Raw genomic sequence first — 16,114 nt, 5'->3', positions numbered from 1 at the left:
AGGGTTGGGGGCCACCTTGGGGTGGGTGGGTGCATGGGTAGGGGTCCCATGAGGGTGCCCGTGGGAGTTGGATGGTTGGGGGGCATCACAGGGTTGGCCACGGGTGGGGGGGCACCATGGGGAGGTGCATGGTTGGGGGGTGCCCTGGGGGGCATACCCGTGGTTGGGGGGTGCTTCTGGGGGGATTGTGGGTGCCCCATGTGACCCCCATGTGACGCCCCTCCCGCAGGGGGCACGGAGGAGCCGGTGACAGTGCGGGATGTGGGTGACGGCGTCTACGAGTGCGAGTACCTGCCCCGGGTCCCCGGCACCTACCAGGTGTCCATCACCTGGGGGGGCTACGCCATCCCCCGCAGGTCAGTGCCACGCACAGGGGGCACCCTGGCACGGGGAAGGAAAGTGAGGGGGCACCCCTCACTGCCCCTTCACCCTGAAACCCTTTTGAGATGCAGATGTCCCCCTGGGGGTGGAGGGTTTGAGGGGATGTGGGAGGTTGAGGGGTGTCACAGTTCCCCCTCCATCCTCCTCAGCCCGTTCAAGCTGCAGGTGTGTGAGGGGTGGGGGTGAGCAGGGGTGGCACAGCCCCCCCTCACACTGACCTGTCCCCCCAGCCCGTTCGAGGTGCAGGTGTCCCCCCAGCCGGGGACACAGAAGGTGCGGGCCTGGGGGCCAGGGCTCGAGGGAGGGGTCGTGGGACGCCCTGCAGACTTCGTGGTTGAGGCCATCGGCACCGAAGTGGGGACCCTCGGTGAGCCCAGAAAGGGGCACATGGGGACAGGGTGGGGGGCACTGCGGTGGGGATGTGGGGACAGGGTGGGGGGCACCCTGCAGGGATGTGGCACTGTGGAGGGTGTCACTGTGGTGGGGACACGGGCATGGAATGGGTGATACCCTGCTGGGGACATGGGGACAGGCTGGAGGACAGGCACCATGGTGAGGTCCCCACTGCTGTGGTGACACAGGCACAGGGTGGGGACCATGAAGGGGGAACATGGGGCAGGCTGGGGGTGGCCACAGCAGGGATGTGGTGACATGGGTAATACTGCCCTAAGGACATGGGCACAGAATGGGGGACAGCAACCTGGGGCTTCCCGCTGTGAGGACATGAAGACAGGTTGGGTGTCACCCCGCTGGGGACATGGGCACGGAGTGGGGACAAGGACGAGGTGCGGGGGTCCCGGTGGGGGCACAGAGTGACGGTGGCCGCGGTGCCCCCAGGGTTCTCCATCGAGGGCCCGTCGCAGGCGCGCATCGAGTGCGATGACAAGGGCGATGGCTCGTGTGACGTGCGGTACTGGCCCACGGAGCCGGGGCCCTACGCCGTGCACGTGGTGTGCGACGACGAGGACATCCGGGACAGCCCCTTCATGGCCGACATCCGCCCTGCGCCCCCCGACTCCTGGCCCGACAAGGTGCTGCGACCCACAGCTCCCTGCCAGGCCCCAGAGTGCCCTGCTGGGCCCCATCGCACCCCACTGCACCTCACCCGTGGGTGCTGGGGGTGCCGGTGCCCCCCTGACCTCACCTGAATCCCCCCATGCAGGTGAAGGCCTTCGGGCCGGGGCTGGAGCCCACGGGCTGCATTGTGGACCGCCCGGCCGAGTTCACCATCGACGCCCGTGGTGCCGGCAAGGGGCCCCTCAAGCTCTACGCACAGGTGGGTGCCAGTGGGCGCTGTTGGGTGACACTGGGTGATGCTGAGCACCTTTGAGTCCAGTTGGGCACTGCTGGGTTCCGTTGAGTGACTCTGGATGCTGTTGGGTGCCCTTGAGCACTACTGGGTGCTGTTGGGTGCCAGTGGGCACCCCTGTGCACCTTCAGTGCCGTTGGGCACCGCTGTGTCCCCTTATCTCCACCCTGGTGCCCACAGGACGCCGAGGGCTTCCCCATCGACATCAAGGTGAAGGACAACGGTGACGGCACCTTCCACTGCGTCTACGTCCCCACCAAGGCCATCAAGCACACGGTCATCGTCGCCTGGGGGGGTGTCAACACTCCCAACAGCCCCTTCCGCGTGGGTGTCACAGGGGCCTGTGGGGCGCTGGCGTGGCTGTGGGGGTCCAAGGAGGTGCAGAGAGGGGGTGCCAGTCATGGAGGGTGTTGATGTGTCAGATGTGGGGCGTGGGGGTTCCATGGGGCGCTGGGTGTGGACATCTCATAGGAATGGGGGGCCAGGGTAGGGCTGGGGGCCCATGGGGTGATGTGGATGGGGATGGGGGTCCCATGGAATGCTGGATGTGGGGATGGGGGTCCCAGACCATTAAGGGTGCTGGGGTGGGGTTGGGGGTCTCCTGGAGTGGTGTGGATGGTGTGGTGGGGATGGACGAGGATGCCAGAATGGGGATGGGGGTCCCATGGCCGATGGGCTGGGGAGTCTGTAGTGGAGTTGGGAGTCTCAGCACCATGGGGTGCCTGGCAGGGGGGGGTCTGTGACCCTGCCCTGCAGGTGACACTGTGGGCCCACAGGTGAGCGTGGGCGAGGGCAGCCACCCCGGCAGGGTGAAGGTGCACGGACCAGGCGTGGAGAAGACGGGGCTGAAGGCCAACGAGCCCACCTACTTCACTGTGGACTGCAGCGAGGCTGGGCAGGGTGGGTGATGGGGGGGCACCTTGGGGATCCCTCCATGGGCATGAGGCTCATTTCCTGTGTGCCTGGTCCTGCACCCCTGGTCCTCATTCTGCATTCCTGGTCCTGCTTCCCTGGTCCTGCATGTGCATCCCTGGACCAGCATCCCTAGTCCTGGGCTCCTTCATCCTGGGTCCATCTGCCCCAGTCCTGGTCCTGCATCCCTGATCCTGCATCTCTGCTCCTGGTCCATTGTCCCTGGTCCTGGTCCAGGATTCCAGGGCCTGCATCCCTGCTCCTGCACCTGCATCCCTGGTCCATCATCCCCAGTCCTGGTCCAGCTCCCCACCTCGTGTACCCGGTTCCACCCCTCAGTGCCCCCCGGGACAGCGGGTGCCACTGACCCTGCCCCTCACAGGTGATGTCAGCATTGGGATCAAGTGTGCCCCGGGGGTGGTGGGGCCGCTCGAGGCCGACATCGACTTTGACATCATCAAGAATGACAATGATACCTTCACGGTCAAGTACACGGCGCCGGGCGCGGGGCTCTACACCATCATGGTGCTCTTCGCCAACCAGGTTAGGGTGCAGGGGGTACCCCCCGCCCCCAGGGGCCGGGTGGGGCTGGAGCTCTGTCCCCGTGGTGCCCCCGTGTCACTGTGCCCTGGTCTCCGTCCCCAGGAGATCCCCTCCAGCCCCTTCCGCATCAAGGTGGACCCGTCCCACGACGCCAGCAAGGTCAAGGCTGAGGGACCCGGGCTCAGCCGCACGGGTGAGGGAGATGTGGGGCAGGGGTGGGGATGGGGGGTGGCGGGCAGGGGGTGCTGTGGGGCAGGGACCGCGATGCCGTGGGTCCCGCAGTGACTGAGAATGGGTGCAGAGGTGGAGGTGGCAACTCCCAGTTCTGGGTGCTGTGGGTCCTGCGGGTGCCGTGGGTCCCACAGTAACTGATGATGTGTGCAGGGGTGGAGGTGGGGACCCCCACTCACTTCCGTGTGCAGACGCGGGGGGCGGGGAAGGCCCCCCTGGATGTTCGGTTCGCGGGCACCGGGCCCGGCCCGGCTGTCGCCGACTTCGAGGTCATCGACAACCACGACTACTCCTACACCGTCAAGTACACCCCCCTACAGCAGGTGGGTACTGGGGCACCCCGACACACGGGAGGGGACACCCTGACCCGGGGCAAGGGACCTTAACCCGTGGGGGACACCATAACCCTATGGGCACCCACCGCCAAGTGCACCCCGCTGCAACAGTTGGGTGTGGGGGTCACCGTGAGCCTGGGGGGGCACCCTGACCCATGAGGTCACCCCATGGAGGCATCTCAACCCATCTGTGCTCCCCAACCCATAGGGTCACCCATCGGGGCCTGCTCATTGACAACCCATCCTGGGCACCCCCAAGGACACCCCCCCAGACAACCCAGTGTATAGGGGGGGTATATAGCACCTCCATGGGCACCTCTATGAGCATCCCATCCCCTCAGCACGCTACCCCTATGAACACCCCCCTTCACATGGATACCCCACCCCTGTGGGTACTCCCATGGGGCAGCTACACCCCCACATAGGCACCAGTCACCCCAGGGCACCCCCAGACCAACGAATGACCCCCATCCCTGGGACTTCACCCCCCCAACACCCATGGGTGACCCCCAGCACCCCTCTGTGGGTGCCCATTCCCTGCCCCCTGCTGGGTGCTGGTGTCCCCCAGCAGCACCCTGAGTTGGTGGTGTCCCCACAGGGCCCTTTGTCCGTGGTGGTCACCTACGGAGGAGACCCCATTCCCAAGAGCCCCTTCCCCGTCACTGTGGCCCCCCCCCCTGCAGCTGGGCAAGGTCAAGGTGCAGGGGCTCAACAGCAGTGAGTGGGGGCACTGGGGGGGCACTGGGGAGGGCACTGGGGGGGGAGCACTCTGGATCTGGGGTACAGCATGGGAAGAGGCCCTGGTGGGGACACTTGGGCATGGGGGCACCCTAAGGGGACACACTCTGGTGGAAGGGGAACCTGTGTGAGGGAGTCAGCCTGGGAGGGCACCTTGGATATGGGAGCACTCTGGTGGGGGCACCCTTGGCTGTGGGATTCATCATGGAGTTGGGGCACGCGATGGCAGGGACATTGGGTATGGGGGGCAGCCTGAGGGGAGGATCCCCTGTGTGTGGGGGACCCCCTTGATATGGGGGACACCCATGGGTGGGGGCATGGGAGGGGGTTGACACACTCTGTGGGTGGCACAACACCCCGGACATGATGGGAAACACCCTTGGGTAGGGGTGACAGACCCTGGGACACACATGTGAACGCACCCCTGGGTCTGGGGGACATATCTGGGTGTGGGGTTCTCCATGGATCTGGGGGCACCCCGGGGGCGTGTGTGTGACCCCCCCAAGCGCAGGGTGTCCCCCTGACCCCCATTCCCCCACAGAGGCGGAGGTGGGGCAGGTGCAGGAGTTCCACGTGGAGGCTCAGGGCGCGGGGGGCCAGGGGCACCTGGAGGTGAAGGTGACGGGCCCCTCGCGCCGCCCCGTGCCCTGCACGGTGGGACCTGCGCCCCCCGGGGGCCCCCATCCCGTGAGCTTCACCCCCTCCGAGGAGGGACCCCACCGCGTCGAGATCACCTACGACGGGCACCCGGTGCCAGGCAGCCCCTTCCCCGTGGAGGCACTGCTGCCCCCCGACCCCTCCAAGGTGAGCTGGCACATGTGTGTGCAACAGGGGGTGCGTGTGCTCCCCATGACCCCTGCATGTCCTCCCTGAATCCCACGTGTCTCTGCCTCTGGGTGGTGGCTTCAGGGCCATGGGTGCAGCATGGGGGTCCCCCATATATCTCTGGCCTCCACATGTCCCTGTGTCCCCCCTGACCCCCACATGTCCGTGTGTCCCCCCTGACCCCCACATGTCCCTGTGTCCCCCCTAACCCCCACGTGTCTCTGGCCCCCCAGACCCCCACATGACTCTGTGCCCCCTAACTCCCATGTGTCCCTGTGTCCCCTCTGACCCCCCTGTGTCCTTGTGCCCACAGGTGGTGGCCTCAGGGCCGGGGCTGCAGGGCGGCCGTGTGGGGGTCCCGGCGCCCTTCTCCATCGCCACGCAGGGCGCTGGCAGCGGGGGGCTGGGGCTGACAGTGGAGGGGCCCTGCGAGGCCAAGATCGAGTGCCAGGACAACGGGGACGGCTCCTGCGCCGTGTCCTACCTGCCCACAGTGCCCGGCGAGTACCACATCAACATCCTCTTTGCCGGGCGCCACATCCCGGGCAGCCCCTTCACGGCCGCGGTCACGGCGCCCTTCGACCCGGCCAAGGTGACGGCGTCAGGGCCGGGGCTGGAGCGTGGCCGTGCGGGCGAGGCGGCCGCTTTCTCCGTGGACTGCTCACAGGCCGGCGAGGCCGAGCTCACCATCGAGATCCGCTCCGAGGCCGGCGTCAAGGCCGAGGTGCTGGTGCAGAACAACCGGGACGGCACCTACGCCATCACCTACACCCCGGCCTGCGCCGGCGCCTACACCATCACCATCAACTATGGCGGCCTCCCGGTCCCCAACTGCCCCGTGCGTGTCACCGTCGACCCGGCTGTCGACACCAGCAGTGTCAAGGTCTATGGCAAAGGCGTGGAGCCGAGAGGTGAGGGGGCGGCCACGCAGGGGCTGCTCACCACGGGCACGTTCTCCCCGTGGGGATCTCCTTCCCACGGGCATCTCCTCCCCACAGGCGTCCCATCCATGTGGGTACCTCCTCCCCATGGACATCCCCCACAACCACTTCTTCCCCATGGGGACCTTCTCCCCGAGGGCGTTCCATCCCCGTGGGCATGTCTTCCCCTTGGATACCACCATGGGCATCTCCATGGACACCCTGTCCCTGTGGGTACCCCTTCTCTGTAGAGACTTCCACTCATGGGCATCCCAACCCCACAGTCACCTTGTCCCCATGGGCACCCCCTCTTGGGGGGGGGTCATCTGCACCCCATGGACATCTCCTCTGCGTGGACACCTCTTCCTTTCACAGACACCCCCATGGCCACAAACACCCCCATGGGCACTGATATCTCCTCTCCACTGGGCACCCCATGGACACCCCCTCCCCACGGGCACCCTCTCTCACAGCATCTTCTCCCCACAGGCACCTCCTCCCCTGTCCTCCTAACCCTAATCCCACCACTACTCAGGGGTCTCTGTGGCTTCCCCCCCACTCGCCTCTCTCATGGGGGGAGGGTGGACTCTGGAGTTTCAGAGAGTGCGGGATGGGGCCGTGGGGGTGTGCCAGGACACCCCTGAACCCCCTGTGTGTGCTGAGAGGGCCATGGGTGCTCAGGGGGTGCAGGGAGGGACCCCCAGGTGAGTTCCAGGCCCCCCCTGACCCTCCTGTGCCCCACAGGGGTGCTGCGGGAGGTGGGCACTGAGTTCACGGTGGACGCGCGGGCTCTGGCCCCCACGGGGGGGCCCCACGTCCGGGCGCGGGTGCTGAACCCCTCGGGGACCCCCATCGACACCTTCGTCACCGACCTCGGCGACGGCACCTACCGCGTGGAGTACACGCCCTTCGAGGAGGGTGAGGGACCCCCACAGCCCCCCGGGAACCCCAACACCCCCTGAGGACCCCCAGGGACCCTGAGCCCCAACAGGGACTCTCTCTGCACCTCCCCAGGACCCCAACACTCCCGTGGGACCCCAAGTCCTGACCAGGCATCCTCCGTTCCCCATGGGGGACCCCTAGAGAGGGACCTTCCCAAACCACATCCAAGTGGGCAACCCTCTCAATTCCCCCCGGTCCCCCCAGAACCACAGACCCCCAAACCCCCTGAGACAGCCCCAAACTCCACTCAAGGACCCCCAACCACCCCCCAAAACCTCATTCAAAAATACCCAAGCCCCCTGAGACTCCCCCCAAGGGATTCCCAAAGTCCCTGAGACCCTCCAAACCCCACCCAGGGACCACAAATCCCCTGAAACCCCCATAAAACCACAAAAGAACCACATCCAAACCCACCAAGGGATCCCCAAGCTCCACCCAAACCCCACCCAGGGACCCCCAAATACCTCGAGAGCGCCCAACCCCTCCCTGAGACCCCCCCGCCCCTGCCGTGGGCAGTGTGTGACTGTCCCTGTCACAGGGCTGCACCGGGTGGAGGTGACATATGATGACGTGGCGGTCCCGAAGAGCCCCTTCCGCGTGGGGGTGGCTGAGGGCTGTGACCCCACACGCGTGCGGGCGCACGGCCCCGGCCTGGAGGGCGGCTTGGTGGGCACAGCCAACCACTTCACCGTGGAGACCAGGTGGGCACTGACCCCAAGCCCCTCAACTCCCACCCTGCCACCACCCCATACCCACAGACCTCCCCCCAGAGGTGTCACCTCTGTCCCAGGCCACCAACCCACTGTCTCCATCCCCTGCCATGGAGGAGCCACGTCCATCCTCTTGCATTGGATGTACTGCCTGTGTCCCCTCCCTTGGATGTGCCACCTCCATCCCAAGTCACCAAACCTGCATCTCCATCCCCTACCATAGAGGTGCCACCTCCGTTCCATGTCACCACCATGGCATCTCTGTCCCCTTGCCATGGAGGTGCCACCTTCATCTCTTGTCACCAACCGAGCATCTCCACCCTCTGCCATCGGTGTGCCACCTCCAGCCCCTGCCACCCGTGTGGCACCTACATGGCATGGCCCCCAACATGCCACTCCATCTCCCTGCCACTAGCATGGCATCCCCACCTCACTGCCTTGGTGGTAGCACCTCCCTCCCCTTGCTGTGGAGGTGGCACCTCCATCCCACTGCCACTGTGTCACCTCCATCTCCCCACCACGGCTCTTCTCCCGCACGGTCCCACCGTGCCCGTGTCACCCCCCTGACCGGTGGTGTTCCCCCAGGGGCGCGGGCACTGGGGGGCTGGGTCTGGCCATCGAGGGTCCCTCGGAGGCCAAGATGTCCTGCAAGGACAACAAGGACGGGAGCTGCGCAGTGGAGTACGTGCCCTTCACGCCCGGCGACTACGATGTCAACATCACCTTCGGTGGCCACCCCATTCCCGGTGCGGGGGGATACGGGGATGGGTGGGGGGGAGAGGTGTCCTGGTGGGCGTCCATTGGCCACGCTGTGGTGATACCATGGTGGCCCCATGCCCAAGCTGTCCCCTGCCTCTGCTATCCCCATGGCCATGGCTTTGATATCCCTATGGCCACAATGACCCTACAGCCACACTGTGCCCATGCCCATGCTGAACCCTTCCCCATGCCAATCCCATGGCCACATTGTGCCCACATTGACCCCATGGTTAGGTTGTCCCCATGGCCAGACTGACTTCATGACCATGTTGAATGCATGGCTCCCATTGACCTCATGGCCACGTTGACCCTCTGGTCACGCTGTCCCCATGCCCATTCTGAACCCATGGCCATGTGGACCCTACAGATGTGTTGGCCTCATGGGCATGTCAATCTCATGAGCACGTTGGCCCCACACTGTGCCCATGCCCACTGTGGACACACTGACCCTACAGCCATGCTGTCCCTGTGCCCATGCTGATCCTATGGATATGTTGGCCCCAGGGCCACGCTGACCTCACTCTCATGCTGATCCCATCCCCATGCTGACCCCATGTCCACATTGACCCAATGGCCATGCCACCCCCATCCCTACCCTACCCTGCCCCCACAGTGCCCACCCCATGCGTTGACCCCCTCCCCATGCAGGGAGCCCGTTCCGGGTGCGGGTGCGGGATGCCGTGGACCCCTCGAAGGTGACGTGCTCGGGGCCGGGGCTGGGCCCCACTGTCCGTGCGCGGCTGCCCCAGACCTTCACCGTGGACGTCAGCGCCGCGGGGCGCGCGGCCCTCGAGGTGACGCTGCTGGGGCCCGCCGGTACGTGGGGACATGGAGGGTGGAGGCCCTGTCTTGTGGGGTGTCCTAACCCTGCCCAGTGGATCCCATGGTCCACAGGGTGTCCTGTTCCTTGGGATGTCCTGACCCACAGATGTCCTGCATCATGGCTTGTCCAACCCATGGATACCATGTACCATAGGGTGTCCTGCCCTGCGGTGTGCCCTGCTCTATAGGGTGTCCTACCCATGGACATCCTACTCCACAGGATGTCCAGCCCCATGGATGCCCTTCTCCCTAGAGTGTCCTGCCCCGTGGAGTTCCCTGCTCAGGGATGTCCTGCCCCACATACTGCTCTATACCCTCCATGTTCCCCTGCTCCATGTGTCCCCCTGCCTCACATATCACCACCCCACATGTCCTGCTGCCACACAGGGCTGCCGGAGCCGCTGGAGGTCCGAGACAACGGTGACGGCACCCATAAGGTCACCTACACCCCGGCCACCGACGGGCCCTACACCGTGGCCGTCAAGTACGGAGGGCAGGAGGTGCCGCGCAGGTGAGACCCCACCTGGGGTGGATGGGTGGGGACACAGGTTCCCCCCACAACCTGGGGGTCCCAGCACCCCCCTTACCCCCTACCCCCCACAGCCCCTTCAAGGTGACGGCGCTGCCAGCCCACGATGCCAGCAAGGTGCGGGCGAGCGGCCCCGGGCTGAGCGCGGGGGGCATCCCCGCCAGCCTCCCCGTCGAGTTCACCATCGACGCCCGCGACGCAGGCGAGGGGCTCCTCACCGTGCAGATCCTGGTCAGTGTAGGGGGGGAACATGGGGCGCATGGGAGGTGTGAGGGGACACATGGAGGGTGGGCGAGGGGCTCCTCACCGTGCAGATCCTGGTCAGTGTAGGGGGGAACGTGTGGGGACCCAGGGAGTGGGCGAGGGGCTGCTCATGGTGCAGATCCTGGTCAGTGCCAGGGGGAGACACGGGGTGCCCTTTCCCTCACATACCGGGGTGCTGAGCACAGGGCACTGATGGGGGTTGCCTGCAGGACCCCGAGGGGCAGCCCAAGAAGGCGTCGATCCGGGACAATGGGGATGGCACCTACACAGTCTCCTACGTGCCCGACGTGCCGGGGCGCTACACCAGCACCGTCAAGTATGGGGGGGATGAGATCCCCGCGTCGCCCTTCCGCGTCCTCGCTGTGCCCGCCGGCGATGCCAGCAAGTGCCTTGTCACAGGTGGGGCTACCCCACAGTGTCCTCATGCTGATCCATGCTATCCCTTGCTGCCCCATGGCGTTCCCTCGCTGACCCACAGCATTCCCTCACTGACCCACAGCGTCCCCTCACTGACCCGTGGTGTCCCCTCGCTGCCCCATGGCATCCCCTCACTGCCCTGTGGTGTCCTTTCGCTGGCCCACCGCATCCCTCGCTGACCCACTGTGTCCCCATGCTGCCCCATGGCATCCCCTCCTACCTCACAGCATCCACATGCTGACCGATAGCGTCCCCTTGCTGCTCCACAGCACCCAGCCCACCCCAGACACCCCTGCCTTGCCCCTTGGCACCCCACTGCTGCCCCCAGCACTCCCACCTGCCCCACTGCTGCCCCCAGCACCCCCCACTGCCCCCCAGCACCCCTACCTGCCCCACTGCTGCCCCCAGCACCCCCCAGCACCCCCCAGCCCTGCCCCATGGCGCAGTGGGGATGAGAGGGTGCCCCCAGGACAGGATGTGCCGGCCCCCCCCGGAAGCCCCCGGCCCCCTCGGCCCCCCCGGCCCCCCAACCAGCCCCCCAACCCCTTCTCACCGCTCTCCCTGGTCTCTCTTGCAGTATCCATTGGGGGCCATGGACTGGGTAAGTGGCGCCGGGGGGGCAGTTGGGGGGCCGGGGGGGGCACTTGGGGGGTAGGTTTGGGGTCCCCCCATGGCCCTGACCCCGCCCTCCCCTGCAGGCGCCTGCCTGGGCCCCACGATCCAGATCGGGGAGGAGACGGTGATCACGGTGGATGCGAAGGCAGCGGGACAGGGCAAGGTCACCTGCAAGGTGTCAACTCCCGACGGTGCCGAGCTGGATGTGGACGTGGTGGAGAACCACGACGGCACCTTCGACATCTTCTACACCGCGCCCGAGCCCGGCAAATACGTCATCACCATCCGCTTCGGCGGGGAGCACGTCCCCAACAGCCCCTTCCACGTCCTGGTGGGTGGAGGACCGGGGGGCTCTGTGAGTCTGGGGGGTTGTGGTGGGCACCATGGGGCAGAGTTTGGGAGATCTCTGGCATGGAGTAGGGAGACCATCGTGGGTACCATGGGGTTGGGAGACTGGGGTGGATCCAAGGGGCAGAGTTGAAGGCACAATGGGCATCATGGGACAGAGATTGTGGAGACCAGGGTGACACCATGGAGAAGGGAGACTGTGGTGGGGTTGAACATCATGGTGGGCATCAAGGCACAGAGAGCTGGTCAGTGAGGAGTAATGAGAGCACAATGGGCTCCATGGGTTTGGGTGACTATGATGGGAGTCATGGAATTGCGAGACCCTGGTGGGCACCCTGGGACAGTGTCAGGACCATGGTGGCCATCATGGAGCTAAGAGAGTTGGGAGACCATGGTGGGTTAGGGTTAGGGTTAGAGTTAGGGTTAGGGTTAGACCATGGTGAGTGCCATGGGGCCAGGGTCATGGTGGGCACTGTGGGGTTTGGAGGCTGCGAGCATCACTCTGGGGCTGGGAGCCCGGGGTTCTCACCCCCCACTATGGCCACCCCAGGGCTGGGAGCCCACCACAGGGTTCTCACCCTCCTCTCTGCCATACGATCAGGCCACGGATGAGCCCCCAGCCACTGCTGAGAACCTCCGGCCCTTCAACCTCGTCATCCCCTTCACAGTGCAGAAGGGTGAGATCACAGGTACAGAGTGGGGTCAGGGGGACAGGGAGCACCCTGTGAGGCACCAGCCCCCCTTGGTGCCCCTGCTGACACGGTGCCCCCAGGTGAGGTGCGGATGCCCTCGGGGAAGACAGCGCGGCCCAACATCACCGACAACAAGGACGGGACGGTGACGGTGCACTACGCCCCCTCCGAGAAGGGGCTGCACGAGATGGACATCCGCTACGATGGCAACCACATCCCTGGTGAGCCACTGGGGGGCACTGGGAGGTGGCTGAGGAAGGTTGATACCACCATGCCCTGGTTGGTGTCGGGGTGTCCCTTTTGGGCCTCTGGTTGGTCACCCCTTGGTTTGGGGTGACCCCATGGGGTCCTTGACTATTGTTGTCCATGTCCCCAGGGAGTCCTCTCCAGTTCTACGTGGATGCCATCAACCCACGCCATGTCAGTGCCTATGGGCCGGGGCTGAGCCACGGGATGGTCAACAAGCCCTGCACCTTCACCATTGTCACCAAGGACGCCGGCGAGGGTCAGTGGTGGCCAAGGGGAGCTGGAACAGTCATGGGGACCCCCCAGTGCTACCAGGAGAGGCTGGAAATCCCTCCTGACACATCCTGACACATCCTGTACCCCCAGGTGGGCTGTCGCTGGCAGTGGAAGGTCCCTCCAAGGCAGAGATCACCTGCCAGGACAACAAGGACGGGACGTGCACCGTGTCCTATCTGCCCACAGCCCCTGGTGACTACAGCATCATTGTGCGCTTCGATGACAAACACATCCCGGGCAGCCCCTTCACCGCCAAGATAACCGGTGAGATGGGGAGGGACAGCAGGGGCTGGGGATCCTGGGGGTCCTTGGAGTCTCCATGTGGCCATGGGGGCACCTGTGTGGTCATAGGGACTATGGCGTGGTCATGGGGACACCCGTGGGGTCATGGGGCCACCTTCCTCATGGCCACTGGGACCCCATCAAACAGCTATGATGTCCCTTGTCCAACCCTGGCCACCAGGGCTCCCCATCCCATGGCCTTGGGGACCTCATGGAACTTTGGAGACCCCAATTCATGGCCATGGGGACCTCACATAGCTTTGGGGACCATATCACATGTGGACCTTGTGGGGTCCTTATCCATGAACTTGAGGACCCCATTCACACATCTTTGGGCAACCTCCAGCCCTGAGGGTCCTCTCCACGTGACCATGAGGACCTTGTGGGGCCTTGGGTACACCATCCCATGACCTTTGGGACCCCATCCATCCCGGCCCCTACCTTGAGCTGATGTCCTCTCTGACGGCGTCTCTGCAGGGGATGATTCCATGCGCACGTCCCAGCTCAACGTGGGCACCTCGACCGACGTGTCGCTGAAGATCGCAGAGACGGACCTGAGCCTGCTGGCGGCCACCATCCGTGCACCCTCGGGCAACGAGGAGCCCTGCCTGCTCAAGAGGCTGCCCAACCGCCACATCGGTGCGTGGGGACACCGTGGGGACACTGTGGGGACACAGGGACATGGGTGCAGTGGAAGTGGGACATGGGCCCATGAAAGGGGGATGTGGGACTTGGGGACTTGGTGGGACAGGGGACAGCGGGGCTGTGAAGTCGCAGGGATGGGTGGCCCCGTGGCGTTGGGTCGCCAGGGATTGGTGGCCATAGTCAGGGGATGTGGGTGGTGATGAGGGACTGATGGAGATGGTCAGCGGCTGGTTATGGTGACCATGGGTTGGTAGAACTGTCCAGAAGTTGTTGGTGGTGGCCAAGGGCTGGAGGAGATGGCCAGGGCTGGGTGTCTGGCCAGGGGCTGGTGGTGGTGGCCATGGGTTGGTGATGGCCATGGCTGGTGTTGGTGGCTGTGGGTTGATGGTGGGATGTGACCATGGTGTCCCCCCAGGCATCTCATTCACGCCCAAGGAGGTGGGCGAGCACGTGGTGAGCGTGCGGAAGAGTGGGCAGCACGTCACCAACAGCCCCTTCAAGATCCTGGTGGGGCAGTCGGAGATTGGCGACGCAGGCCGGGTCAAGGTGTGGGGCCAAGGGCTGCTGGAGGGCCACACCTTCGAGGTGGCTGAGTTCATCGTGGACACACGCAGCGCCGGTGAGGCCATGGGGGGAGTTGGCCATGGCCAGGGCCAGGACGGGGTGGTGGCTGTGGTTACGACCAGGGTGAAATGGTGACCATGACCATGTGTTGGTTTTAGCCACCCAAGGACGGAGTGGTAGCCATGGTTATGGCTATAGTGTGCCATGGCCACATGGGGTGGTGGCCAAGGCTATGTATGGCCAGGAAGGGATGGTAGCCATGGTCATGGCCAAGTCAGGATGGTTGCTGGGGCTGGGGTTGGATGGTGGCTGTGGTAGTGGTGTGGCCATAGCCAGAATGATTTGAGGGCCAAGGCCATGCCACAGCTGCAGCCAGCACAGCCTTGGGTGGTGGTGATGGTGGCATGGCCATCACCCAGGTGGGAGGTGGCTAAGGCCATGCTGCAGCTGCAACCAGCACAGGATGGAGTGGTGGCCATGGTTGTGGCCATGGCCAGGATGGGGTGGTGGCTTTGATGGCTGGGTTGGGGTGGTGTCCATGGCATGGCCATGTCCAGGACAGGGAGAGCTGCCATGGGACACCTCTGAGTGTGTCCCTGTGGTTGCCCAGGCTATGGCGGGCTGGGTCTGTCCATCGAGGGCCCCAGCAAGGTGGACATCAACTGTGAGGACGTGGAGGACGGCACCTGCAAGGTCACCTACTGCCCCACTGAGCCTGGCAACTACATCATCAACATCAAGTTTGCCGACAAACATGTCCCAGGTGGGGCCAGGGGGACAAGGGGGGGCACAGGCGTGCAGTGCAAGGTGCTGGGACCCCCGGAGGGGTGACAGCTTCCTGAGGTGACCTTCTCCTGCAGGGAGCCCCTTCACAGTGAAGGTGACGGGTGAGGGCCGGATGAAGGAGAGCATCACGCGCCGGCGGCAGGCACCTTCCATCGCCACCGTTGGCAGCACCTGTGACCTCAACCTCAAAATCCCAGGTAGGCTTGGCCTTCCTCCTCCTCCTCCTCTCCTCCTTCATCCTCCATCCTCCTCCTCCTCTGTGGGCTGAGACGCCTCTCAGCCATTCCAGCTCTGACTTTTCCCTCTTTCTTCCTTCTCTCCCCACTGTGTGTCTGTGTCCGTGTCCTTCCGTGCACCTGTGCCTGTGTCTGTGCGTCCCTCCGGGTGTGCCACCACTCACTGGTACCTCCATCCACATCCTTTATCCATGTGTCCATCCCTGGCTTCATCCACCCATGGCTCTGTACATCACTGCAACCATCCCTAATCAATCCCCGTGTCCATCCCTCCCTGCACCAACCCCTACTTCCATCCCTGTGACCACCCGTGTCTGCACCCATCATGATTCCATCATCCCTGTGTCCATCCTTGTCTCCATCCCTGTGACCATCCCTGTCTCCACCGGTTCATGTCTCCACCCATTCCTACATCCATCCCCGCATTCATCCAACCCTGTGTCCATCCACATCCCCGTGGCCCCACCACTCCTCTGGGCACCTTTCTGTCCTCCCTCCCTGTGCCCATGTCCTGTGGTCCCCTCCGTGTCCACGTGGTCTCCCCGTGTCCCCACTGTCCCCGTGTGTCCCCGCTGTCCGCCCGTGTCCCCGCGGGGTGTTCCCCAGGGAACTGGTTCCAGATGGTGTCGGCGCAGGAGCGGCTGACGCGCACGTTCACGCGCAGCAGCCACACGTACACGCGCACGGAGCGCACCGAGATCAGCAAGACGCGCGGCGGGGAGACCACGCGCGAGGTGCACGTGGAGGAGTCGACCCGCGTGGGCGGCGCCTTCCCCCGAGCCCCCCC

At 65.1% G+C, this 16,114-nt stretch overlaps 1 protein-coding gene across 1 annotated transcript in view; it reads left to right on the top strand.

The window, feature by feature from the left end:
- The window catches only part of FLNC (filamin C), a 28,662-nt gene that overhangs the window by 7,460 nt on the left and 5,088 nt on the right, over nucleotides 1–16,114 (top strand). Inside the window, 30 exon segments of the mRNA XM_027669736.1 lie at nucleotides 230–356; nucleotides 612–748; nucleotides 1,219–1,412; nucleotides 1,544–1,657; nucleotides 1,871–2,014; nucleotides 2,467–2,590; nucleotides 2,985–3,145; nucleotides 3,248–3,338; nucleotides 3,530–3,699; nucleotides 4,310–4,381; nucleotides 4,383–4,428; nucleotides 4,991–5,253; nucleotides 5,588–6,185; nucleotides 6,939–7,112; nucleotides 7,675–7,837; nucleotides 8,432–8,592; nucleotides 9,254–9,421; nucleotides 9,815–9,938; nucleotides 10,031–10,187; nucleotides 10,430–10,619; nucleotides 11,215–11,238; nucleotides 11,336–11,583; nucleotides 12,202–12,289; nucleotides 12,373–12,513; nucleotides 12,669–12,797; nucleotides 12,905–13,078; nucleotides 13,574–13,735; nucleotides 14,157–14,360; nucleotides 14,916–15,068; nucleotides 15,166–15,288. Coding sequence (XP_027525537.1) covers nucleotides 230–356; nucleotides 612–748; nucleotides 1,219–1,412; nucleotides 1,544–1,657; nucleotides 1,871–2,014; nucleotides 2,467–2,590; nucleotides 2,985–3,145; nucleotides 3,248–3,338; nucleotides 3,530–3,699; nucleotides 4,310–4,381; nucleotides 4,383–4,428; nucleotides 4,991–5,253; nucleotides 5,588–6,185; nucleotides 6,939–7,112; nucleotides 7,675–7,837; nucleotides 8,432–8,592; nucleotides 9,254–9,421; nucleotides 9,815–9,938; nucleotides 10,031–10,187; nucleotides 10,430–10,619; nucleotides 11,215–11,238; nucleotides 11,336–11,583; nucleotides 12,202–12,289; nucleotides 12,373–12,513; nucleotides 12,669–12,797; nucleotides 12,905–13,078; nucleotides 13,574–13,735; nucleotides 14,157–14,360; nucleotides 14,916–15,068; nucleotides 15,166–15,288 — 4,824 coding nt within the window.

Source organism: Corapipo altera, unplaced genomic scaffold, assembly GCF_003945725.1.
Source record: "Corapipo altera isolate COAL_440 unplaced genomic scaffold, ASM394572v1 246, whole genome shotgun sequence".
Taxonomy (NCBI): domain Eukaryota; kingdom Metazoa; phylum Chordata; class Aves; order Passeriformes; family Pipridae; genus Corapipo; species Corapipo altera.
Note: the sequence above shows the minus strand (reverse complement) of the source record. Positions and strands in the feature narration are given on the sequence as shown.